Source organism: Callorhinchus milii, unplaced genomic scaffold (genome assembly GCF_018977255.1).
Source record: "Callorhinchus milii isolate IMCB2004 unplaced genomic scaffold, IMCB_Cmil_1.0 Scaffold13, whole genome shotgun sequence".
NCBI lineage: Eukaryota > Metazoa > Chordata > Chondrichthyes > Chimaeriformes > Callorhinchidae > Callorhinchus > Callorhinchus milii.
The window spans coordinates 10,904,943-10,932,727 of record NW_024704754.1 but is presented as its reverse complement, the minus strand read 5'-3'; the positions used below and the strand labels follow the sequence as shown (position 1 = coordinate 10,932,727).

At 44.0% G+C, this 27,785-nt stretch overlaps 1 protein-coding gene across 4 annotated transcripts in view; it reads right to left on the bottom strand.

Moving 5' to 3' along the window:
• Positions 1-26,530, bottom strand: part of LOC103177277 (C-terminal-binding protein 1-like) — a 51,156-nt gene extending 24,626 nt beyond the window's left edge. The window contains exons 1-4 of one of the 4 annotated variants that reach the window (XM_007891373.2): positions 26,417-26,530; positions 26,174-26,270; positions 23,519-23,627; positions 17,533-17,731 (exon numbers count right to left, since the gene is read on the bottom strand). In XM_007891373.2, the coding sequence (XP_007889564.1) occupies positions 17,533-17,596 (64 nt within the window). In that variant the 5' untranslated portion in view covers positions 17,597-17,731; positions 23,519-23,627; positions 26,174-26,270; positions 26,417-26,530. 4 annotated transcript variants of the gene reach the window in all.
• Between the last annotated feature and the right edge of the window lie 1,255 nt (positions 26,531-27,785).

Here is a 27,785-nt window from a genome sequence, read left to right as displayed (position 1 = left end):
GTCCTTTTTTAAATAAGGAGACCAAAACTGCACACAATACTCGAGGAGCGGTCTCACCAGGGCCCTATACAGTTGCAGCAAGACTTCCCTACTCTTGTACTCTAAACCTTTTGCAATGAACGCTAACATGTCGTTCGCCTTCTTAGTTGCTGCTGCACCTGCAAACTAACTTTTTGAGACTGGTGTATAAGGACACCCAAATCCCTCTGAACACTAGCACTATCTAATCTCTCCCTCTCTAGAAAATAATCTGTTTTTCTATTTTTTCTAACTAAGTGAATAACTTCACACTTCCCCACATTAAATTCCATCTGCCACCTACTCGCCCACTCCCCGAGCCTATCTATATCCCGTTGCAATCTTTTTGCATCATCCTCAGAGCTTACTCTCCCACCCAGTTTAGTGTCATACGCGAATTTAGATTTATTACATTCTATGTCCTCGTCTAAATCATTGATGTAAATTGTAAATAGCTGAGGCCCAAGCACTGATCCTTGTGGCACTCCACAAGTCACATCCTGCCAATTCGAGAATGACCCGTTTATCCCTACTCTCTGTTTTCTACCCGTTAGCCACTCTTCAATCCATGCTAATATGTTCCCATTAATCCCGTGGGCCTTAACTTTGTGCAAACTTAACTTTGTGGAGTCCTGAAGCTCAGTGGTTAGAGCACTCGCTTTGCAAGTGAGAGACCTGAGTTCAATTCCAGGCAGAGGGCGAAACCTTGGGCAAGTTTCCTTACTCCACACCGAGCCTAATAATACTCCCTCCAAAACCAAAAACAATAATAAATTGGTCATTTTTAATCTACGACTGTTTGTGGGACATTGCTGTGTGCAATTGGCTGCCGCGTTCGCCCACAAATATACAGTCAATTCACTTTACAGTGTGTTCTGTGCAGCGCTTTGGGACGTCCTCCCGACGTGAAAAGCGCTATATCAAATGCAAGGATTATTATTATTATTATTATAAATGCCTTTTTAAAATCTAAATATACTACATAGACTGGTTTCCCCCTTTCTAACCTGCTTGATACATCTTCAAAAAACTCTAAAAGATTAGTTGAGCATGACTTCCCTTTTGTAAAGCCATGTTGACTCTGCCTAATCTTATTATGGTCTTCCAGGAATCCCATAACGACATCTTTAATTAAGGACTCAAGAATTTTCCCTACCACTGATGTCAGACTAACTGGTCTATAGATCCCCATCTTTTCTCTCCCACCCTTCTTAAATAGTGGTGTTACGTTTGCAATCTTCCAATCAGTGGGAACCGTTCCAGAATCCAGAGAATTTTGGAAGATCAAAGACAAGTCATCCAGTATCTCAGTAGCCACCTCTTTTAAAACCCTAGGATGTAGGCCATCAGGTCCAGGAGATTTATCAGTTTTAAGACCTGATAATTTACCTAAAACCATTTCTTTACTAATATTAATTCCTCCAAGTTCCCCTCTATTCTTGGTAGGTTCTAAGGTGAAGACAGTAGCAAAGTACTTGTTTAATGACTGCCATGTCTTTGTCCCCTACTATAAGTCTCTGCCTGTAGCAGACCCACATTTACCTTTGACAGCCTCTTCCTCTTTATATATTTATAAAAACTCTTGCAGTCTGTCTTTATATTCTTCGCTAGTTTGCCCTCATATTCCATTTTCTCCCTCTTAATCACTTTTTTGGTTCTCCTTTGTTGATCCCTAAACTTCTCCCAATCCTCGGGTTTACTACTCAGCTTAGCTGTTTTATAGGCTTCTTCCGTTAACTTTATACTTTCCCTAACTGCTCTAGTTAGCCACGGTTGGACCACCTTTCCCGTGGCATTCTTATTCCTCAAAGGAATATGTGCTCGCTGGGAATTTTGCGCTATCTCCTTAAACGTCTGCCATTGCTGGTCTACTGTCAAATCCTTAAGTCTAATTTCATAGTTTATTTTGGCTAAATCCTCTCTCATACCAGCAAAATTGGCTCTACTTAAATTTAAAACCTTTGCTTCGGACTTAACTACTTCAAAGTGACACATGAAAGACTTGTAAGAAAGATAGAAGCCCATGGTATAAAAGGGACAGTGGCAGCATGAATCCAGGACTGGCTGGGAGACAGAAAGCAGAGAGTTGTGGTGAACGGCTGCTTTTCTGACTGGAGGAAAGTGTACAGTGGTGTCCCCCAGGAATCGGTATTAGGACCACTGCTCTTCTTAATATACATAAATGATCTGGACTTGGGGTATAGCGAGTACCATTTCCAAGTTTGCGGATGACACAAAGTTAGGTAGGATGAGAAGGATAGGAGCCAACTGCAGGAAGACATAGACAGAATGGTAAAATGGGCAGACGAGTTTCAATGTGGAGAAATGCAAGATAATGCATTTTGGTAGAAAGAATGAGGGAAGGCAATATAGGCTGGTAATAATAATAATAATCCTTGCATTTGATATAGCCCTCTTCACGTCGGGAGGACGTCCCAAAGCGCTTCACAGAACACACTGTAAAGTGAATTGACTGTATATTTGTGGGCGAACGCGGCAGCCAATTGCGCACCGATAAATGAGTTGCTGTTGCTCGAGCTTGCGCTGTGGCTCATTGGAACAGGGTAGGACACTGTGTATGGAGAGGTCAGAGGCCCAGCACTTTACAGTATATTCTGTGAAGTGGTTTGAGACATTTTGACAACATGCTCCAAGACGCTACCCCATGCGAAGAGCTAAATAAACTTAACTTACTTTTGTTGAAGACAAGACAATCTATCAAATGCAAAAATTATTATAATAATCTTTAATTATTTGTTTTAACATCATTATTGACAAACCAGGAACATGCAACTCATTTTGAGTGAACTACGCTCCTGTTATATGAGATACATTTGAAAATAAACATGTTATGTTTAATTGGCTGTCCAACCTACTTCGTCACCTCGAGGTTAGACCTTTCTAAATGCTCTTATCGCCGCTTTCCCTAGTTCCACACTATACAATTTCCAATTCACCTAAAACTCTGCAGCCGGTATTCTCTCCAGCACCACGTTTGATACACACATTACTTCCAGCTAGACTTGTCCTGGCAATCATGCTTTACTATCTCATCCCTCAGTATCTATGCAATCTCCTTGAATCCTATTCTCCTGCCCATACCCTCTCCCAGCCTATTCTGGTTTAATGGTCAGTCCTCACTCCCTCCATCCACCCAGGGTTCAATTGTGCCTAAGGTTACTTCCCTTTTCTCCCTAAAATATCAAGCTCCGCTACTATTAAGTGCTCCAACACATGACACTTGTGAAGGACACTATAGCTGTTGTTGTACCCTAAGGCACAATTCTGCTGCACTTGGGAACTTTTTCCCAAATCGTTTTGCTTCTCTTCCTCTCTCCTGGCCATTAAAACCCCACTCAAAAGCTTTACTATTTGACCATCCATCCGATCAACATCGTCAATTCTCCTCAGTCAACGCTCCACATAATATTAGTCAAGCATTTCGGCAGAAACTATATAAAGGTGTTACGTAAATGTAGTTCAACAGGTCAAGGGTACACATTTTGCACCTTCAAAAACAATGTGTTCAAGGAAGGCAAGATCTCCATCAAGATTTGTTCGAAGCTCAATAAGGTTATGTGAACAGAGGACGTTAGGAACTCTCAGCACGTAAGGCAGATTCTATGGAGAAAGGAAAGTGAGTCAACGTTTCGGGTCCATGACCCTTCATCAGAACTGGGGCATGTTGGGAGGGAGATTTTTAAGGGCAAGGAAGACAAAGGAGAAAATGGGGTTGGGAACAGGGGATGATGGGTTAAAGAGGTCCCCCTTGCCCTCACCTTCCACCCCACCAGCCTCAACATCCAACAAATAATTCTCCGCCATTTCCGGCACCTCCAGGGTGATCCAACCACTAAACATATCTTTCCCTCACCTCCCCTCTCAGCATTCCAAAGGGACCTTTCCCTCCGTGACTCCCTGGTTCATTTCTCCATCGCCACCAACAGTTGCTCTCTTCCCCCCCCCGGCACCTTCCCATGCCAGCGCAGGAGATGCAATACCTGCCCTTTCACCTCGTTTCATACCACTGTCCAGGGCCACAAACACAGTTTTGAAGTGAGACAGTGATTTACATGTACTACCACCAATGTAGTTTACTGCATTCGCTGCTCACGATGTGGTCTCCTCTACATTGGGGAGACCAAGCGGAGATTGTGTGACCGATTTGCTGAACACCTCTGTTCTGTCTGCAAGCACAACCCTTAGCTTCGTTTTCTTACCACTTCAACTCTCCCTCCCACTCGTACTCTCCTAGCATGGTCTCCTACTTTTTTCCAATGAGCCACAGCATAAGCTCGAGGAACAGCACCTCAATTATCTGCTAGGGACCTTACAACCCTCTCGTCTCAATGTTGATTTCAACAATTTTAGACCGCAACAGCTCACTTTTTCCCTCCCCCTTTTCTCTGACCATTACATCATCTGGGACCCAGACACACCTTTTCTTTCTCCGGTCTGCCTATTTTGTTGCAATTCCCAACCTCCACTTTGTTTTGCATTATTAACACCTCTTTTCCCCTGTTTTGTGGCAATCACCCATCCCTTTGTTTTGCATCATTAACAGCGCTATAATCCATCATTCCCTGTCCTCTACCCCATTTTCTCCTTTGTCTTCCTTGCCCTGGCTCCCCCCTCTCTGTTAGCCCTTAAAAGTCTCTCCTTCCCAACATGCCCCAGTTTTGATGAAGGGTCATGGACCCAAAATGTTGACTTAACTTCCTTTCTCCATAGATGCTGCTTGACCAGCTGAGTGTTCCCAGAGACCTCTGTTTTTGTTTCAGGTTTCCAGCATCTGCAGTATTTTGTGTAAGGTTATGTGAAAGTTGCTTGCATGAACAAAGTAATCAGATGCCACCTTAACGCATCATCTCCATCTGCATTCTCTCTTTTTTTAAATACATATATTATAAAAGACAGAATGCAGATGGAGATGATGCGTTAAATATACATAACATATGTAATATATGCATTCATCACATCAAGGCTCAATTACGGGAACTCCCTCATCACCGGCCTTCCCAACTCTTCCCTTCACAAGCTGCAGATCATCCAAAACTCTGCAGCTCGTGTACTCTCACGCACCAGGCTCCGTGACCCCATCACTTCCACCCTCACCCGACTCCACTGGTTCCCCATCTCCCAGAGGATCACGTTCAAGATCATCGTCCTCACCTTTAAGGCCATCCATGGCCTTACCCCCTCCTACCTCTCCGACCTGCTGACTCCCTACCAACCTGCCCGCTCCCTCCGTTCATCGAGCCCCAGCCTACTCCATGTCACCCACCCTACCGTTGGTGACCGGGCTTTCAGCCTCTCTGCCCCCACACTCTGGAACTCCAACCCACGGTCCCTTCGCCTCGCTTCCTCCCTTGCCTCCTTCAAGGTCGGTCTCAAGACCCTTCTCTTCAACTGTGCCTTTGATCTCCCTTCCACCTCTCTGCCTTCCCTCACCCCTACACCACCCCTCCCCCATGCTCGGGCCCCGACACCTGACTGTTCAGCGCTTTGGGACGTCCTCCCGACGTGAAAAACGCTCTATAAATGTAATTTTGTTGTTGTTGTATTAGTACACTGAGTTTATTCTAGTGGTTTATCCTCTATCAAGCCACTGCTAGATGTTTTTGCATTCAAATGTCACGATCAGTGATGTGGCAATTAAGAGTCAATTTTACACTATGCACAATCTTTGTGCTTGGACTGAGATTAAGAGAAAGAATTCTCATTGTTTCACGTTTATTAAGTGTCTCAAAGAGTTTCACAGGTAATTATCATCAAGTCCAATGCTGGTTTTTGCAGGAAAATGTGGCAGCCATTTATGCCAGCAAATTCCCACAAAGAACCGTGAGATGAAAGACCAACTCACCTGTAGAATTGTCGACCAAGACACCAGGGAAAAAGCCCCTTTCTTTTCAAATTGAGCTATGGGATATGAACATCCCACCAACAGCAGGCAATCAGAGCCTTAAACATCTCATCTGCACCTTCAATAATGCAGATTTTGACTCACATGCGAGAATGCTACCAACTAACCAAGTTGATATAGAGAAAGAAAGCTTCTATTGTACCACAAGAACACTAAAAATTATATTCATGTTTCTGTACACCTTCACTTTTCAAACTGATAGTAAAGGTTTTGGATCCACAATAGGTCGTGGACCCGAAACTTTGACTCAATTTCCTTTCTCCATAGATGCTGCCTGACCTGCTGAGTGTTCCCAGAGACTTCTGTTTTTGTTTCAGATTTCCAGCATCTGCAATGTTTTGCGTTTTGGTTGATAGTAAAGGTACCACATACTGTTCCATGCAGCCAGTAATTACCGGTTCGCTAGTTAGGCACTGCCAAAAACAGCTACATACACATATTTAAAAAGATGTATTGAAGAAATCTTTCTGCATACTGTGAAACCAGGGAGTTGTGACTTACAAAGCAATTTTTGGCACCTGCGAGTTGTGCGGTTATTAGGGGACTTATTTTTTGTTAACAGCCCATCCAATGTGTGTGCTCTCATATATGTGATGAGTTGGGGGTAAGAGGGAGGAAGAAGTGTCAACATATTCAGAACTAGGCCTTGTATCAGAGGCTTCGAGTGATTAGAACTCGTTTTTCTATCACACAGTATGCAAAAGCACCAAGCAGGTCCGTACCCCCTGAATGCATTTTTTGCACAGTTCCTGAAGAGCATCTGAGTGCCCACTGCATCAATGTAATGGGTAGCAAGCAAAATACAGGTTTTAGGTACACAATTCTGTATCCACAAGAGTTGAGCCCCCAGCTATGGAAAGATAGAGGGGAAGAAACGCACCCACTAAAGCCTGGGAGAGCTAGATCTGCACAGATGGCAGCTAATCATATAATCGATCATTAAGGACCACTGACCTAATCTCATATAATACCCATTCCTGCCCCACAGACTCACATCACAGCCCCACTTCTCCAAGACACACAGTATTAAATGCAGTTAAATCATACAACATACATCATCGCTTCTCAAATAGTGGGATTCAGTTCCTGGAGATCTGTCACCAATGCCTTCCAGAGGGACAACTTCCCCACTCCCTCAGCCATCAAGGGAAATATAGAGAATCCTTTATTTATTTGATATAAACTTAAGTGAGGGGTAAAGCAATTACATAATCATAGCTATCTTTGACATTTGCAAATCATTCAAGATTCACTTTTGCAGCCCAGTTTATCACCTCCAGGATTCTACCACGTAACACTCCAAGGATTCCTACTCTACACACTGGTTGCTTCAGAGCACAGGCAGCTAACTCCCCCATTTCTCCCCACCAACCCAATCGGAGCTCCCTGGGCTGGTTTAGAGCACCCGACTCATAAGCGAGAGGACCCGGATTCGATTCCCAAGCAGGGCAAAACTGTAACCAAGATTCCTTACTCCACATGCCTCTGTTTATCTAGCAGCAAGTAGAAACCCGGTTGTTAATTGATTAGCAGATCGCTTTCTGGGGCTAATAATCCCTCCAAAAAAAAAAAAAAATTTGTTCACTCACTCAAACTACGATTGTTTGGATTGGCTGCTGCCGCATTTCACTTTACAGTATATTCTATGAAGTGCTTTGTGATGTCTAGAAGACATGATAAGGTGCTATATCAAATTCAAGGATAATAATTATTGTTCAGGTGCCTGGTCAGCCTCTGTTGCTCGTCGACAAACCACAAGTCGCTGTTCCCCAAATTCCCTCAACTCCGAAGATGTATTCTCAGGTCAGTCCAGCACACAAGGATGGGTTTCAGCTTTGAATCCCAGTCAGCTAATCTCAGTCAAGACTGCAAATCTGAGTCAGAACAGAATCCACCTCAGCAATGACCTGCCTGCAGTCTGCCACCCCTCCCATGTAATGCTAACCATCAAATCCCTGCTCAACCCCATGGACAAGGCTCACACACGAACAGACACAGGAACCTTGGGCAAGGTGCGATGGAGCCCAGCACCCTTAGAAACTAAGTGAGAGTGGAAAGTAGGACAGGAGAAAATTGACAAGAAGAATAGTTTTATCATAATGGACACGTTACTGAGAGGGAGTTTACATCTCTTACAGAAAGCCATATAAACAAGGCTTTGTGTTTCAGAGATAGAGTGAAGTGAATGTTGCACAAAGGACATTTATATAATTTCTCTATTCATGAAAGAAGCATAGTTAATAAGCCTTAAAATGCTTATTCTGATACAAGGAGGCCCATGTTATCAATACTCACTTTGTCTAATAACAAGGGTTAATGTAAGGAGCTAATCAATACAGCACTAAAAAATTTAGATTTGTTCATTAACAATAATTATCCTTGCATTTGGTACAGCGCCCATCATGTCAGAAGGACGTCCCAAAGCACTTCATAGGATTTAGTGTGAAGTAGAAGGACTATATGGGACGTCCTCCCGACGTGAAAGATGCTCTATAAATATAGTTTTGTTGTTGTTGTATTTGAAGGGAAACACAACAGCTTAATCGCACACTGATGCTGTCTCCAAGTAGCCGTGAAACAAATGTCCAATTTTATTTGGGGGATTGTCAACCCCAGAACTGTGAGAAACTCCCTTCTCTTTTCGAAGAGAGACATGGGATCTTTAACACCCACCTAAACAAGCAGATGGGACTTCAGTTTAACGTCTCATTTGAAGGATAGCATCTTCAACAATGCTGCACCCCGGATCACTGCATTGGAGGGTCAGCTTTGTGGGTTCAAGTCACGGTGTGGGGCTTGAACCTACAACCTTCTCAGAAACGAGAGTGCTACCAGTTCAGCCTGTTTCTATACACCCAAACTGCAATATGTCACTGAACAGGACCAGAGAAACTCACATGACGTTAGCAATTCTATACTAAAGTCTAAATGATCTTTGAAAAACAATCTAGGGTTCATTATTTTATATAAGACAAGGCTGCAGATGGTAGAATTTCATTGCAAGAATTACTCTGCTGATGCCAATTGGTAACCTGGCAGACAAGCTTTCATCTGATATGAAATCAAGGCTTATTTCACAGAACATTACAGGCTATACAGCTAACCCTAAAGAGATATTTGCAATGCACCCAGGCTTTAAAAATAATAACACTCCTCTATATAAAAATATATGGAGTTCTGTAGCTCAGTGGCTAGAGCACTCGCTTTGCAAATGAGAGACCTGAGTTCAATTCCAGGCAGGTCAGGGTGAAACCTTGGGCAAGTTTCCTTACTCCACACAGAGCCTAATAATAATCCCTCCAAAACCAAAAACAATAATAAATTGGTCATTTTCAATCTACGACTGTTTGTGGGACATTGCTGTGCGCAATTGGCTGCCGCGTTCGCCCACAAATATACAGTCAATTCACTTTACAATGTGTTCTGTGAAGCGCTTTGGGACGTCCTCCCGACGTGAAAAGCGCTATATCAAATGCAAGGATTATTATTATTATTATTACTGTATGACACTGGAATATTTTGCACCATTTATAACTCATTTTTTGTAGAAAAATATTTCATGTGGATAAGTACATTTACAATTTTACTTAACTCTGAAAATAAACTAAGCAATTTTTTATTTAAAAGCTACAAATTCGTGCCCAGTTCTTGAAAGGGTTAATGACACGAAAGCATCGATTAATTCTGCTTTTTGCCGAACTCTTGCCCATCGTTCATCTGGCTGTACATTTCCTCATCCAGCTCACTAATACACACACAAAGACACAGACACACACAAAGACACAGACACCGACTGACAGACACACACAAATATACACACTGACTGATACATAGACACACATACACTGGCCGATAGAGACACACAAACACAGACACACACGGACTGATACAGAGAGACACACACACATTGACTGATAGAGACACAAACACACACACTGACACACAGACACATTAGTTTTATGCGCCAATGTGCCCTGCAGGGCATGTAAAAATCACCCCCCATAGCAGCTCCAAAAGGCTCCAAGTTTATCCAGCTGTTATCAGGAGCTATATTTTGTTTGCATTTTCTTTCGACTCATCAAACTTGTACAAAATTTTAAAATTTTCCACTTTGAATGCCAAACAGTAATTCTACATCCTCTCATTGTGGGGGGAGGGCTCTTTTCCCCCAGAATAATGATAACCCATTCCTTGTATTCTGAGTTCAGGCCTTTCCTACAGAATCTTTGTTACAAAACCACACCGGTCTCAGGAGTGCAACTCACCACTGAGAGGAACATGGAACTGAAGCTCACAAGGTAGTGGATTTTACAACAATGAAACAGCTACTCCCTTCCCTATAGCTGTGAGGAGTATACAGACACCACTGTTCAGTCTTATGTTCAAAGACCGGCAGAACAGTAGCAAGCCAGCTGCTGCAACCCCACCCTGACCTTACACGGGGGATAAAAAAAATCCATCCCCTTCCTCCCCAACCCCCACACACTCCGAAACCCAACCCCTGCAGCATCAATATGACAGAAACTAATACTGCAAAGATTCCGGGCCTCGGCAAAACAAAAAGGGAAGAAGGGGAGGAGAAAGGAACAAACCTTGCATTCCTGCCTTAGAGCTCTCTGCAGACTAGGCCGGTCCAGCTCAGAGAGGCAATGGAGAATGTGGCTAATACTCACTTTCCACACACACACACACACACACAGCCTCAAGACAAACCAATCAGATCCAGACATTATTCAATGCCAGCCAACCATGGCAAAGCTCATTAGCTATAAACATCTTGCTCTTTTGGTTAAGAAGCTCCAACCACTAACAGTAGATTTTATTCAGTGCATTTTTTTTCTCTCTCTCGTTCTCCTTTTTAAAAAAATTCCCAGTGGGAAAAGCCTAAACAAAGCGTCACTCAGCCTCCCTCGGGAGAGGCCGCAGATAAGATGTCGGGAGCTACACAGTGGCTTTTGAGATAACTCAGCTGGCCCTGCCTGCCAGTCATGCAGGAATGCGCTCTCCTCGAAAAGCCCGCAGCACAAACGGGAATAATTACAGTAATATGCTTGTAATTACTCAACATGGAATTTATAGGGTCACGTCTCAGGACCAGCAACCAGGTTCCTGAATATTAGAGAGAACCAGAAACTGCATACCAGCCAGTCAGGGCTCCAGCTAACAGGATAAAACCTATAACCCCGATCTGAAATAGGTGTAAAGACAAAACTCAAACTGTGAAATGTGCTCATGTTTCTAGCCTACTCTAAAGCAAATCACGTACGCATTCTCTTAAGAGGAGCTTTTCTTGAACAAATCTATTTATTATATATAATTACTACTCTTTATATGCTCATAATAATGAGGGACATCTGCAATAATGCACAGAATATTTCCCTTTTAGTACTGCATCAAGCACTCAAATGTCAAATATAGCATGGGTTAAATACAGAGAAAAGCTCCCTCCAAGGTGTCCCAACCAGCACTTCCAGACCAACAACAACAAAATGACATTTGTATAGCGACTTTCAAGTCAGGGGGGCATCCCAAAGCGCTAGACAATCATTGTTTGGGATCCAAGCTGGGGGTTGGGTTCGGGGAAGGTGGAGGGAGGGGGAAGGAGGATGATCAAAGACACGATTGAAGAGGAGGGTCTTGAAGGAGGCAAGGCCGAGGGACTGCGGGATGGAGTTCCAGAGGATGGTGGCAGAGTGGCTGAAGGCCCGTCCTCCAATGGTGAGGTGGGCGACATGAAGCAGGCCAGAGCCCGCTGAGTGGAGGGAGAGAGCAGGTTGGTTAGGGGGTTAGGAGGTCGCAGAGGTAGGGGGTAGCAGGGCCTTGGGAGCCTTTGAAGGCGAGGACCAGGATCTTGAACTGTATCCTCTGTGTTATGGGAAGCCAGTGGAGGGCTTGGGCGAGGATGGGGGTGATGGGTCACAGAACCTGGTGCGGGAGAAGACACGGGCTGTAGAGTTCTGGATGATCTGCAGCATATGGAGGGAGGAGTTGGGGAGTCCAACAAGCAGGGAGTTTACATAGTTGAGCCTAAATGTTATGAATGCATGTATGAGGGTTTCGGGCAGCCGCAGCGTGAGACAGTTGCGGAGCCGGGAGATGTTGCGGAGGTGAGGGAAGGCAGAGCAGGTCGTGGCACGGATATGGGGTAGAAAGGATAGTTGAGGGTCAAATAAGATGCCAAGGTTCGGGACTGGCTCAGTGAGGTGGAGTGTGCTTCTTTGGATGGTGATGCTGTTAGCATCTGTGGTGTGGAGTCACCAACGGGACCCAATCAGGAGGCTAGGTATGAAGGTACAAAGTAACAGTTATAATAACATCCCCACATCCATTGCAACATGATGCTACTATTAATAGTGAAAAGGGATCAAGAGTAAAGCATAACTCGTTACCTCAACACATGCCATTGCATAGGGCACCACTCTTCAACTCGAAAACCTGGATTCAAATCCAGTTTGGAATGAAGGGATGAGAGTTGTTAGAAGGATCCCATTTGAAATGAAATTACCAGAATCAAAAGTTTCCAGGGCTTATAGCACAAAACTGTCCTTAGCTCTGTGCTATGATTTTGGGGGAACTAGGTGTGGAAAAAGTTACCCTAGAGCAGTGGTTAGCTAAAATAATCAAAGAATTAACAAAATAGGTTATTTTAGATTTATGCCATGAATCAAGAAATATTCAACCAGAGGTAAGCCATACCGGCCTAGAGGTTGAGGCAAAATGGGGCATAGGCCAGATACCAAGAGTGAGGACAAGACTGCAGGTGAGAGACAGAGAGAGCAGAGACTAAATGTACATGTGCACATATGCACAAGCACGCATAAGTGTACGCGGCACCTTTTGTCTACAAGTGAAATCAAGCAGATTTTTGAAGCACTCTACAATGCAATTCATCAACAGAGAACTTCCTGGATTAAAATCTTTGATTTCGCTCTTCAAGATTTTTTTTGGTCCTGTAAACTTCTTCAAAGGAAAAAAAAACAGGTCTACACAATGGGATTTGAAAGCAACTCTAGAAGTGGTTGGTTAAAGCCTTCAAGTGTAAGATAAAATTAAATCTGGTTTGGCTCTTGGGTCCACTCAAAAATAATTATTTAGGATAAGATAAAAAAAACATTGATCCAGCAGTACGCCCTGAAGCAAAATAAGAAACAGCATCTCATGGAAAGGTAGCTTCAGAACAGAATGCTATGAATATAATACAATCTGAAGTCCATTTTAGTATGACACACAAGCATGTATTCCATACTGTTAAAAAAGGAGGTTACAGTCAAATTTCCAGCACTTAATTCACATGCTTACTTAATGCAGTAAGTAAGAACGCTGGAATAACTGAGGCTCAAGATAGAAACTTGGGGGCTCTTGATCCAGTTGGAATAATAAAAATTTGATATCCTTCGCCTTATCGTGTCATCGAGATTTCTCAAAGTGTTTGTAAAGTGAATTGACTGTATTTTGTGGGCTGAATCAATGTAGTCCTCACAGCTTGGAACCAAATCATCGATGCAATGAATAATAATAATCCTTACATTTGATATAGTGCTTTATCACATCTTTGAGACGTCTCAAAGCACTTCACAGAATATATTAAGTTAATTGACTATATATTTTGTGGGCGAAGCGCGACAGCCAATGTCGCACAGCAGTGTCCCACAAACAGTCATGGATTGAAGTGACCAATTTTTTTTTGAAGGAATTATTACCCACGAAAAAGCAATCCACCAATTGACTAACACCTGGGTTCCTACTTACTGCTAGGTAAACAGAGGCGTGTGGAGTAAGAAAAGTTGCCCAACATTTCGTAATGAGTTGAGATCTTCAAGTTTCCTGTCGTAAAGATTTGTTTGCATAGATCACCACGCCTTGATTTTATAAAACAAACGTTCTTCAGAAAGGTTATTAAGGGAATAATAAAATAATCCTTGCATTTGAGATAGTGCTTTTCACATCCTCTAGACATCTCAAAGTGCTTCACAGAATATACTGTAAAGTGAATTGACTGTATATTTGTGGGCAAAACAAAAAGAAATGCAATTTTAAAAAAAATGACAAAGTGCTGCTATAAATTAAGAAAATGGTTTGAATCATGTTATAGGCAAAACTATTTTAGAACACTTGTCGCAACACACCCAACTTTAGTGGACGTTACCCAAAGGATTATAAGAAGAATCTAGATGAATATCTACAGAGGAATAATGAGCATGGAAGGGTATTGTGAAAAGGCGGGTAAATGGGACTGAATAGATATTCTTTCAAAAAAGCCACAATAAACACAATGTGCTGTACATTTCTATGGTTCTAGTTCAAGCTCCAATAAGACGATTTTCAGTCCAATGTTGAGATTTATTCATTCTGGCCACTTAACGGAGATACAATTTTTTCCCCGCAGCATCAAGATGCTTTCAACAGACAAGTGAGCTATGGTGAATCCCACCGCTATCTGACCGACACCATTATAAGGTATCTGCACTTCATTTTAAGCCCCAGCAACCTGGCTATAGTTCAAGGAACATTGGAGATAGGCAGAGATTGTTGCCGAGTGCAGGATAGCAGAGGCAACAAAATATGCTTATTGAAGGAAGCAGAACCTATGCTGACTGCTTCCTGGTTCTTTCTATAAATATAGAACACGGACAGATTGTCATTGGAGCCCAGGAGTGGAGTACTCATTCCAACCTGAACAGCAGAGGCACACGCCATTAAGGAACGGGAACAGCAATGCAACCAGAATAAATAAAACAAGTTACCGCCTGGAAAAATGAGCCAAATACTGGGGCACCGCCCAGTTTAGTTACTATGAAAATGGGTAGAAAAAAACATTTATTGCAAAGGGAAGATACCAATAAGGTGTAAAATATATAGAAGTAAGCACTGGATTATTACATTTCCTCTATCCCAAGCTAAGAAGCCAATTGTACCACCAACACCCAGCCAGGATCAACTTATTCAGCATAGACTAAGCACCTTCTAGGTCTGTATGATTCAGTTTCACTTGAGGTATTGGCTTCACCAACTGAGTCATCAGGGAAATCTAGCATCTGCTTCCTGCGCGCTGTGGTAGAAATCTATTCACACAGTCTCTTATCACAAATAAATGTCATTGCAGTAGTACCAGTCCTCCGGTGCTGTGTATCCTTCACTCAGCGTCAAGCTTACCTGCACCAAGTCACCACAGATATTTCATATACATCAGGTCCCTAATGGATTCACATAGCAATACACAGCCAGCAACAGTAACAAATACTGACAGCAAAAACTCTGCCAACCCTAGATAATGTTCAATTAACTTTATGGTCCTCAAGATATACAGTCAATCCTCTTTACAATACATTCTGTGAAATGACATTTAAATTCTGCAGGCTACATTCTGTAAGATAGCAATTGTAAACCTGCAAGTTCATTGAGTCTCAATTAAAAACTGTAAAATGAAACTTAAAAATTCACATTAAAAAAGTCACTCATTTCAAAATAACCAGAAAGTATTTTTTAAAATTTAGTTTCACTCAATTGATAGCACTCCCACCTCTGAGTCAGAATCGTTCATGTTTGAAAATCTCTCTCTCGCCCCTCCCACCCATCAAAATCATGGCATCTCAGATTTTCAGTTTAAACATTGCTCATTGAGGATGGATTTGTGAGATTTCACATCTGGGAGCTGGAGGGAGTTGAGAAGCTGGTGCAGCAGGCCTAAGAGTACATTTGTGAACCTCCGAGTGATGGGTGAGTTGTTGGAGGCAGCAACACAATCTAAGTGGCTGAGACCAGGAACCAGCCAGAAGGCGCAGCAGGCAGGCAAGGACTGAATCTTCCTGCTCTATCACAGGGCAAGCTGTAACCATCACGTTCCACAGGACGTTCCAGTAGGAGTCTTTCAAACACCGGTTTCCAATTAAGATCTTGGTAATCTGTTCAGAATTTGTTTCTCTCCAAATTAGACAAATTAATGTTTCAAATAATGCTGCACCACTTTGAGCCGACAGAAACGCATTATTTAGGTTACCCAACTGGAGAACCAGCGACATCATGTGATGTGACACAAGTTCAACTGCACGTGTTCAACTGCACGTCACATCCTGCAGATATTTCTCTTCAAAAATCTTCATTGTCGCATGATGCAGCGCTGTTTGTACAGAGAGTTTGGGGTCAGGTACGGTGGTGGGAGGAAGAAGGTGACCACCATCATTAAGATGAAGCTGTAACCATCCCTTCAGCTATCATGCCAGTGCTCTAACTAACCACTCTCACCTATATTTAGATAAACCAAAACTGTGGTCCAACCACCAGGAACACTTCGGCCACATTTATCAACATTAGGCTTTGCTGAAAATCTGCCAAGGCAACACACCGACGCACAGCACCAAAACATGCTCCATAGCAGATTCATGCTTCCCATACATCACCACCCAACATTAACTTCAGCGAGAATACCTTCTCTCAAATTAAACTCACTGCATTTTTGTTTACAAATTTTAAATATTGCAACAATATAAATTTGATTTTTTTAATATATATATATAATATATAGAGCACCTTTCACATCCAGAGGATGTCCCAAAGCCCCATTGTTCCTTACCAAAAGAAAAAAAAGTAAAAGGGGAATATAGCGCATAATTCTGATTTGTATATAAATCATATAATGCACAAGTCTGACCTGTATAAATCGCATAATTGCCCAAGTCATACATCTGCTCAAGTCCTGTTCAAGAGTTTATATTCTATGCAAGTTTGATATAACTCATACTAGTCATATTGTCCCAACTGATATAACTTATGTGAGGTTTTCTGTACTTCAAGGAAGTTTTTTTTTAAAAAAGTGTGGGAAAATCCCTTTATTTACTAAGTTGGATGAATTTAAAATACCTACCTGTTGTTTTTTTAAAAAAAAAGTATTTAGATACCTCTCAAACATGTTTTAACAGCCAAAGACATTTTTGCATTAAAAGGTTATTGGCCTACAGAACAATGTGTAATCATACACAGACTGAACACTCCCCGGCATGTGTTGTGGGCAAACATGTTTGTGGAACAAACTGTACTGGCATCTCAGTAACCTCGGCCCAAGTTTTCTGCACCTAGAAAAAGCGATGACAATAATACTTCTATTGACCAGGATTTACAACTGTTCAAGTTTGCATCAACCTTGAAACTAAGATACTGATTATCGTTCAAGGAAGTGCCACACAGGAGAGGTGAGGAGATGTGCACCGCTGAGGCCTGGTTGTTCAGGCTCCTCAGCACTGGGTGATGCAGCCCATGGCACCACAAGTCCCCAACCTCAAGCTATGCCTCAGGTGTAACTGCCAAGCAAAGGCCAGCATCGTCAGTGTGTGTAATCTGTCTTTTCACTCCGCTCCCCTCATCACCACCTGCACCCAACCCATAACTTAGTGGGTAAAGGCACTGGCATCAGATTTGGCCATATAGCATATTAGGTTGCAGGTTCACATCCCGGTCTGTTTTGAGTTAGTTGATCTCAGCTAAGCCTGAGAGTAAAGTAAAATTATATACAGTACAATAAAGTAATCAGTAACGTGTTTCATAACACAGACTATGCTCAACTCAATGACATATTCCTTTGAACTTCAGCTGCTTACCTTCACAAATGCGATCAAGTCGTGCTCGCTTTACTTTGTGTTTGTCCATGACAGGCACTGACATGAGGGTCACAGGTCCAGGTGAAAGGTCGACAACAACAAGGGTGATGTTTGTTTTCTTCCGCCCACACCAAAATTAGACACAACAGGCTTCAAAATGCATAGCTTTCAATATTTCCGAGTGCTCCTGGTCGCTTATCTGTTTTTAAAAGAAGAGAAATGTAGGTCATTCCACGTGCAGCAGGGACTTTCCCCAGAAGAAGTCAGTCAAGGACACAGTCAAGAAGCATTCAGCACCATGGAAGTCAGTATTCAAGATTGGACCATTCACTATCTCCAGTATTCTAGCACTTTTCATGTAACACCATTGGAGAACTATAGTGGCAGACACAGAGCAAGGAAGTAAGGACATTTAAAAGTTGACCAAACGCAAGGTCAGAAAAGATCTTTAGACGTAGGAAAACAGGGAGAGATTGTGACATGAAGTGGGTTTGGAAGAGTACTAAACTACAGGGCAGGAAGGCAAAGTCTCAGCTACTGATGAAATGGGCAGTGAGCAGTAGATCGGTCAGAAGAGATGACATGTCTGGAACGTTGAGCTGGAGAAGACTGCATAGTAGGGGTTCGATCGTGAAGCACAAAGATAATGTACTCAAACCTCAGCTACCAAGTCTGGATGAGCTGAAGTTGCCAGAGATTGGAGCTAAGGAAGCCAGCATGGAGAGCACTGGAATAACTTATCTATAAGGTGACGAACACATAGATTAAGGATTTCCGCAGACAGGGTGGGGAGGAGGTAAGAAGAATGAAGTAACAAGAGTAAACAGACAATGTTCCAGAGATGGGAAAAGTCAGTCTTGACAACAGACCAAATGTGCTGTTTGAAACAGTTCAGCAAGCTGAGGCTATACACTACCTAAGCAAACATTGAGAGGATTACAAATTCAGAGGCACATAGAAGCTGGCAAGAACCAAACAAGATGACTTCAGCCTTGCTAATGTTAACTGCAGAAACTGATGGCTTACCCAGAACTTGGGTCAATACACGCAGTCAAAGAAAAAGTCTGGGAATCAAGGGTAGTGGTGGAGATGTTGTGTTGGGTACCAGCAAACAATACTTCGACGTGAACCCAATGCATGCCGATACAATAACCAGTACAGAAGCGATGCTTTAATACAAGTGCTCAGTGGATATCTTAGTACATTGGTGTAATTGCACGAAAACAACCCACATTTCCTTGTTTACTCGTGTATTCACAAGCAGAGCATTTCAGTGATGTTTCCCCAGGCTAATCTAACTTCCCAGTGACACTTGAGGGCAAAAACAAAAACTGGAAATCTCAAGCAGAAACAGAAAATGCCAGTATGTACAGCAACGCCAATTGGGGCACAAATTCATTAGGTCTTTCAATTTACTAATTACAAATACAGTTGCCCTTTAAATAGATGGTATTTCCTCTTGTAAGCTAATTGTCGCTTGCTCAGGTTGCACCAGTTAATGTGTGATCAGGGAGCATCAAAATTGGCTTGACTGCACTTGGGTGGTGGGAGGAAAACATCAACCACCCCATCTGATTGCTAGCCAGTGATCCCCCTCCCCCTCACTGGAAAGTGAAGTGGGGTGTGTGTGTGTATATATAACACAAATACAGTCATCACACTTGTCCACATTTACCTGTACAACACAGATGTTTTGACATTAGATCAAATGTACGTGTTACCACAACGTGTGATTGTGGACTTCAGCAGGCAAGGACAAACAGTGACCACTGGTTTAGGCATGGAGAAAATGCTCAGGTCATTCTCTGTAAAACGACCAAATGTATCCAGAGCAACTTACATAGAATTACATAGATTGCACAACACCAAAACAAGGCCGTATGGCCCAACTAGTCTATCGTGCTGTTCATAATCCACATGGGCCGCCACCCCTCCTAATCCGCGCTCCCGTCTGGCTTAAATGCATTGATGTTTTCTGCTTCACGTACAGCTTCCTCCAGCGAGTGCCACCAACTCACTACCCTCCGTGAAAAGAAGCACCTCTTAAATTCTTTTAAATCTGCTAGTGGCTATCATATTTATGTACTCACCAACTATCTTTCTGCCTCCACACTCGACTCCAGGGCCACTAATATCCTGACAAGACTGCCTGTCAGACATCAAGTCCTCGATGAGAACCAACTTTCTACAGTTGAACGTCAGCAAGATGAGGCTCTGCTGATTGGCTCGCACCAACGCATCCGCCCCTCGGGCACTGGCAGAATCGGCATCCACGGATGCACACTCCACCTCACCAAGCCAGTCAGGAACCTAGGCGTCTTGTTTGACCCTCAACTATCCTTTCTCCCCCAGATCCTCTGCATACCCCTACCTCAGCAACATTGCCCGACTCCGCCACTACCTCACCCCTCAAGCTGCCAAAACCCTCATACAGGTCTTCACTACAACCAGCTCGACTATGCCAACTCCCTGCTTGTCCGCCTCCCCAGCTATTCCCTCCACAAGCTGCAGATCATCCAGAACTCATGTCCTCTCTCGCACCAGGCTCTGCAACCCATCACCCCCACCCAGCTCCCCATCCCTCAGAGGATCGAGTTCAAAATTCTCGTCCTCGCCTCCAAGGCCTTCCATGACCTTGCTCACTCCTACCTTTCCGACCTGCTAACCCCTTATCAACCTGTCCGCTCCCTCCACTCAGCAGGCTCTGGCCTGCTTCATGTCCCCCACCCAGCCCACCATCGGCAGTCGGGCTTTCAGTCTCTCTGCCCCCACCCTCCGGAACTCCACCCACATTCCCTTCGGTCCCTCCCTTTCCTCCATCAAGGCATGCCTCAAGACCTTCCTCTTCGACCATGCCTTCTGCCACCCACCTACCCCAACCCTCAGTGATCCCAACACCCCAGCTCGGGCCCTAATCCCTGGCTGTTCAGCACCTTGGAACATCCTCTCAATGTGCAAGGTGCTTTACGAATGTAATTCTGTATTGTATTCTACAAGTTGGCAGCCTATTTATGTCCAGCTCATCGAACCAGAACAGCACACAAATGTGGTCCAATCAAGGCATTGTAAATTTAATATTACTTCCTTACTTTTATTTCAATTCCTCTAGACATACAGATAAGGACTCAATTTACATTCTTTATGGTCTTGTCCATCTGTGTAACTATTTTAAGAGTCTTGTGAACTTGAAAGTCCTGATCTCTTTGCTTCTCTAACCCCATGGAATAGACAGCTTCTTCTTTATTCCTTCTACAAAAACGAATTCACTCATTTCTCTATATTAAACATCATTTACCACCTACCTACCCATCCCTTGTGCAAACCCGTTTGTCTTTTTGCAATCTTTGTCATTATTTACCATATGCCTCCCCCAACCCTCGGGTTTGGTGTTTTCTGCAAATTACAATGTTATCACGTTGCCTGTACATTCAAGAGTGTCTGTAGTCTAAAGTATCTAAAAGAAGCAGAGGGGAGGTGAGAAGAATTTTTTTCACTCAGCGAGTTGTTCGAATCTGGAACGCATTGCCTGAAAGGATGGTCGAGGCCGATTCGATAACTACTTTTAAAAACGCGGTGGACGGGTATTTGAGGAGGACGGGTTTGCAGGGTTATGGGGAAAGGGCTGGGGAGTGGGACTGACATTAATTGCTCTATTCAAAGAGCTGACACGGACTCAATGGGCTGAATGGCCTCTTTTTGTGCTGTACAATTCTATGATTCTATGAAATACAAATTCTGTCCTCATGACACTCCTCAAGTCATGAAACTTCAAGATCAAAATCAACACTGACAGCACCAAAAACATGGAATAGTGCCCATAATAAGCTTCATCGGCAGGAAAATGGGCTTTTGAAGTAACAACAACAACAAAATTACATTTGTGTAGCGCCTTTCGCGTTGGGAGGATATCCCAAGGCATTGGACAGAGAGAGTTTTGGACCTGAGCTGGGGGTCGGGATCGGGGAGGGTGGTGGGCGGGGTGGGGGGGGGGTGTGGGAAGAAGGGTGATCAAAACCACGGTCGAAGAGGAAATCTTGAGATGGGTCTTGAAGGAGGCAAGGAAGGGGACGATGCGGAGGGACTGCGGGATGGAGTTCCAGAGGGTGGGTCAGATAATATAACAGCAACAATCATTGCAACCAGTGTCCAAGTTTGTAAGTTTGATCGTTCACTCATTCATTGTAAAGGAATTAGGAATTGATTAGGTCAGTGGTGTTGGGTTTGGAAGGCGTTGATTTATTAATTTAACAAACATTCCTTCACTTTCTCACCATCAACATACTGGAAGATCCAATTGTGTAGCCATGCTTGTTTCAGACGACTGACAGGTTTTCTTCCCATCAAGAAAGCAGTCGACATGAGCATATACATTCACAAGTGGTTCTAAACACTAGGCGAATGTAGGAGCACTTCCTGTTCAACTGCTTTTACTTGTAGAAAGAAACCAGTCAACCACAGTTCAAGCAGGCGCTTCCTCAACACAAAGCTTCAGGAAACACAAATTACACCAGAATTTGCTGCTCTGCATTGGTCTTGGTCACCACCCCATGCACACTTGAAGAAATCGATATGGGCTGCAACTCAATCCTCAGAGATACCTGTCAAAATATACATTTATGACTCTCTCTCCACCACACCTCCAACCAAACAATCAGAGGGAGTACCTCAAATAGAAATTACGCAACCTATCCAACCTTCCCTGCCCTTTGAGTATTTTTCTACACAAATCAGAATTTTTTTTAGGGGTTATTACCCCGGGAAAGCAATCCGCCAAGCGACCAACAACTGGGTTCCTTCTTACTGATAAGTAAATAGAGGCATATGGAATAAGAAAACTTGCCGAAGGTTTCGCCCGGCCCGGGAATCAAACCCAGATCCTCTCTCCACTGTACTACACGACTCTTTCTAATCAGCACCTCATTGCCACTGAAAAGAACAGGAGAGCAAAAGTGAAGAAAATAATGTAGCTCCAGTTCTCTTCTAAGGGGAACATCATCATGGATAACACGCCCACATTCTCCCCTGCCCAGGGGTGCCAAGGACAATCGTCGTCCAATTTTAATCTAAAGCGTTCCTTTTCCAATAAAACAAGGGAGGTGAAATAGGGAGAAGGGGGAGGAAGGGAGGGAGGTTGAAATTTATGAAGACCCCCACTGCTCCCAAATCTCATTCTTCTGTCTGTCCAGTGTAAAAGCATACCTGCAGAAACCCAACACAGTATGATTTAACCAGACCTACAGCCACAGACACGATTGAGGACCAGCAACTACCCTGTCCCAGAATAGTGTATCTTTCTCCTCTTCTTCAGTGTTCAAACAGATATTAAATAGATCATACACATAGTCCAGCGGACACTTTCAAACAAAAAAACCTGCTCAACAAGAGAAGACATACTTTCCTACAGACTAGAGGAGGTGAGATGGAGGAAAATAATGAATAAATAATTAAGTAGTGCATTGGTAGTAAGTTGGAATCATTGCCCATTTTGGAGATGGCACAGCGAACATCAGTAGGCATCACACAACCCATTGCAAGTCATAAAGGTACTGCATGTGTGCAGATGGTTCCACCGGTGCACATCAGGCTTCATAATGTAACATTGCACAACAAAGCATTACTAAGCTGTCTAAAAACTACCAGTTCTAGTTATGAATTTTATAGACAATTTAGTTCTGTAATTTTTCAGGATCACTTTCCTGATAGCAAAAAATGGGGCAGTTTTCAAACTTAAGCAAGAACCCATAAAACTTTAAACTAATAAGCACTAACAAAGTTTGCGTGTTTAGAAACAACGCTAACTTGCTATCAAATTAACATTAGTGTTGTTGCATCTGGTGCACCCATATAAGCCTGCTCTGGAGAACTTTGTTTTCAGTCATTTTGAGTGGGAGACTTATGAATCATGCCAACTTGTCTATTTTCATTATTAGGCAAATGCTGGAACCAATCAAAAAGGGGAAAAAAAAACCATTGCACTGGCACAAACCTGGTGTTTAATAATGGCTGGCAACACCAAGTCTCAAAGGACAAGATGGTTTCCTGTTCTATTCAGTTTCACTGGAATCCCAGTGAGTAGGAATGGAGGTACAATATCCCTAAGAGATAAAAATAGAACAGGAAATTAGATATGTCTAGAAGTCAGTCACCTTCTGGCTGGCTACATGGGCACTGCCAATATTGTAGGAACATGCCTAATTGCCACTGCAGCATTAATGCCAAGTGAAGCAGTGGTGTGAATCATAAATTCTTAAAGCATAGGAACAGGCCATAATAAGAAACGTACAATTTATTTTTCTACAATTTCTTCCTCTACATTCATACACACATGTTGTACCATGTACGTGAAGTAGGATAGTGGAAGAGGAGTCTGCACCACCAGGGGTTCTGGTGTCTAAAACTATTTGCTCTAGTTATAATATTAGAGGGTTCCGACAAAAGGCTGGATATACAGCATTACAGCAGAGGCAAGAGAAACACAGGAGCAGAAATCACTTGAGGGCTTATTTCAGGGAAGGGCCGGCAAGGAGGTAAAAAAAAAGTGGTAGAACTGAGCAGCCGGGCATTGGACGATATTCTCAGGATATCTCTGGTTCGCACATGTTGAAGGGAAGATGCATCCCTTTTGGTACTGAGATAGCAATTGTTCCAGTCATGACAGGAGTTTGCCCCTCACTCGTCAAAAAATGTATCAGCTGTAAAGCTCAGCACCACAGGATGGGAGGGCACCCGATTAAATTTCCAACAAGCAGAACAATATCAAGGTGGAAACGTTCGAGACAGAGTCCAATCTCAACAAAAGATCCGAATACCAAAGAGCGTCACCATTGGTTACAATGTAAGTTGGAAAAGCTAATAAAAAATAGTTTATAATATAATGCTTTCATTTGACCTAGCACCTTCACCATGTTATCGAGACCTCTCAAAGCACTTCACAAGATATAATGTAAAGTGATATGATTGTTTCTATTTTGTGGAAGAGCACAGACAAATGGGCCCTCAGTTTAACATTTCATCAGAAGCACACCACCCCCAGCACTGCACTCGGCGATGATATGGGTTCCACATTCTGAGTTGGGGCTTAAACGCATTTCATTCCGACCCTGACTGAGGCAAAAATACTACTTACTGAGCCAGGCTGACAGTTTGGCTCAGTTGATAGCACTCTCGGTCAGAAAGTTCAAGCCCCACTTTGAGGCATGAGCTCATTGTCCAAGCTAACACTCCAGTGCAGTGCTGGAGAGCTCTGGTTTGTCAGATGTGCCGTCCTTCCGATGAGAGGTCACATTTAACAGTTCATTTGGAATTTAAAAACCACACTATACTACAGATACTAAAAAACAACTTCCTGGCAAACAATCCTCCAGAGAAAAATGCTTCATAGTTGTTTATGGGTGTTTGCTGTGCACAAAATGGCTGCCACATGTCTACAATTAGAGAGTCACTACAGTTGAAGCAATTACCAGTGAAGCACTTTCAGACATAGATATTTTGGTGCTACACCAAATAAAGGAATTATATGCATTTATTAAAAAGTTATTTTCCAAGAGTGAATAAAGTCACAAGTCAGTCATAGTACAAAGTGTATATAACTTTACAATAACAGTTTCAGAATGAGTGAAAGATCATTTAAAGTGTTTAATTGATAAGGTGAGAAAGTGTACGTTTACTTTTGCTCAGGTCTGCATTACATATTTTTGTTTTGACCTCAAGTAAATGTCACGCTCCTGACTCACAGCAGTCTCAGCGCAATAAAATACAAAACCCTCAACTTTTGCAAGACGTCTACACAATGCCATGCATTGATGCATCACACAAATTTTCACAAATATCAAACTCATCCAAGTAGCTGGAACCACAAGTAAGTCATAGTTCCCATAATCCATAAATCACCAAGGCACAAAAATCAATTAAGTACTCAATTCTGCATGCTTATTTGTAACTTTAATTTCCCTGGAACTCCACATTTACCTTACAAAACCGTGTAAAGGAAGGAGACTAATTTTACAAGTGAAGTTAATGTTGTAAAAGTGTTCCAACTTATTTCACCATCATTCTTAACTGGTTATATAGTTTTGTCAGATACCTTGCCTGGACTTTATACAGTGTCATAATGTCATACTGGAAAAGAAATGAATAAAAAAACATGAACCACACCAGATTGCATCACCATGTGGAGCTGAAAAGGATACTTCGTCAATAATTACTCAGGAAGCACCACGAGATTGGACAGACTTTCAGTTCAAAATCAGCAGGAATTTATTATAAATAATTTTAGATGCAGTTACTGCAATGCAGTCGGTTTTACTGTTGGATTATTTTGCTAATAACCGCATTCTAAAAATGTTTCGCTTCCAATCCAGTTAACAAACAAATATTGTGCGGCTTCATCACTTCAGACCATCTTCTTTTTGTAGAAGTGCGGTGTTTTCTTTTAATGCCAACAGCTGCCTCTCCAGTCCGCACAGTTGTTTTAATAACTTTTCTCTGGTTTGACTGACTGACTGAGGACGGGCCTTGGAAGTTTGGTGCGGCGTTCGCACTCGATCGATAGATCCCCACTTCGGACGAGCGCAGATTAGACCGATTTCCCCCCTTCTCGAACAGAGAAACTACATTCAAAGTTCAGTATCCCCTCTGTTACCTTAATCTCCGTTCTCCGGCGCCTTTGCCTCCCGACAAACTCTGGTATCTCCTTAAACCATGCTGTTTCCTGTTGGCCCCTCACAGCGAGGCTGCTCCTACCGGAAATACAACAACAAGCGGTTATAAATAACATGGGGCAGAACGGCGCGCGGCCGCCGAGCCGCTCCGGGGTGTCCGGGCAGACAGCGCTGTGTGGACGGGACCCCCCGGGGCTCACACTTTGTTATACGGATCCACTCACTCTGGTCACAGTGCCGCCGCCGCCTCTCCGCGCGCCCAAGAGGAACCCCGCGTCACACGTCAGACGCAACACCGCCGCCGTCTCACGCAGCACGAGCCCAATTTTCTCCTCTCGCTCCCGCCTTCCATGACGTCATGGGCGCTGGCGTCTATAAAAGGAGCCTTCCAGCTGTGATAGGGATAGCATGGGGGGAGGGCCTAGCTGTGGGGGGAGGGACTAGCTGTGGGGGGAGGGACTAGCTGTGGGGGGAGGGACTAGCTGTGGGGGGAGGGACTAGCTGTGGGGGGAGGGACTAGCTGTGGGGGGAGGGACTAGCTGTGGGGGGAGGGACTAGCTGTGGGGGGAGGGACTATCCCACCCTCGCTCGCCTCCACTGGCTCCCCATCCCCCAGAGGATTGATTTCAAGATCCTCACCCTCACCTACAAGGCCATTCACGGCCTCGCTCCCTCCTACCTCTCCGACCTACTATCCCCCTACCTACCTGCCCGTACCCTCCGTTCCTCCGGCTCCGGTGTGCTCCATGTCCCCCGCCCCAACCGCCCTACCATCGGTGGTCGGGCCTTCAGCCTCTCAGCCCCGAGGCTCTGGAACTCCATCCCCCAGTGCCTTCGCCGCTTCCTCCCTCTCCTCCTTCAAGGCCGGTCTCAAAACCTTTCTCTTCGACCGTGCCTTCAGCTCCCCTCTCGACTCTCTACCCCCCCTTCCCTCCCCTCACCCTGACCATTTCCCCCCTCCTCGCTCCCTCCCTTCACCCTGACCATTTCCCCCCAATGCTCGGGTCATGACCCAACTGTGCAGCGCCTTGGGACGTCCTCCTGACATGAAAGGCGCTTTATAAATGGAATCTTGTTGTTGTGGGGGGAGGAACTACCTGTGGGGGGAGGGACTAGCTGTGGGAGAGGGACTAGCTGTGGGGGGAGGGACTAGCTGTGGGGGGGGACTAGCTGTGGGGGGGGACTAGCTGTGGGGGGGGACTAGCTGTGGGGGGGGACTAGCTGTGGGGGGAGGGACTAGCTGTGGTGGGAGGGACTAGCTGTGGGGGGAGGGACTAGCTGTGGGAGAGGGACGAGCTGTGGGGGAGGGACTAGCTGTGGGGGGGACTAGCTGTGGGGGAGGGACTGGCTGTGGGGGGGACAAGCTGTGGGGGAGGGACTAGCTGTGGGGGGAGGGACTAGCTGTGGGGGGAGGGACTAGCTGTGGGGGGAGGGACTGGCTATGGGGGAGGGACTGGCTGTGGGGGGAGGGACTTACTGTGGGGGAGGGTATAGCTGTGGGGGGAGGGACTAACTGTGGGGGAGGGACTAACTGTGGGGGAGGGACTAACTGTGGGGAGGGACTAACTGTGGGGGAGGGACTAACTGTGGGGG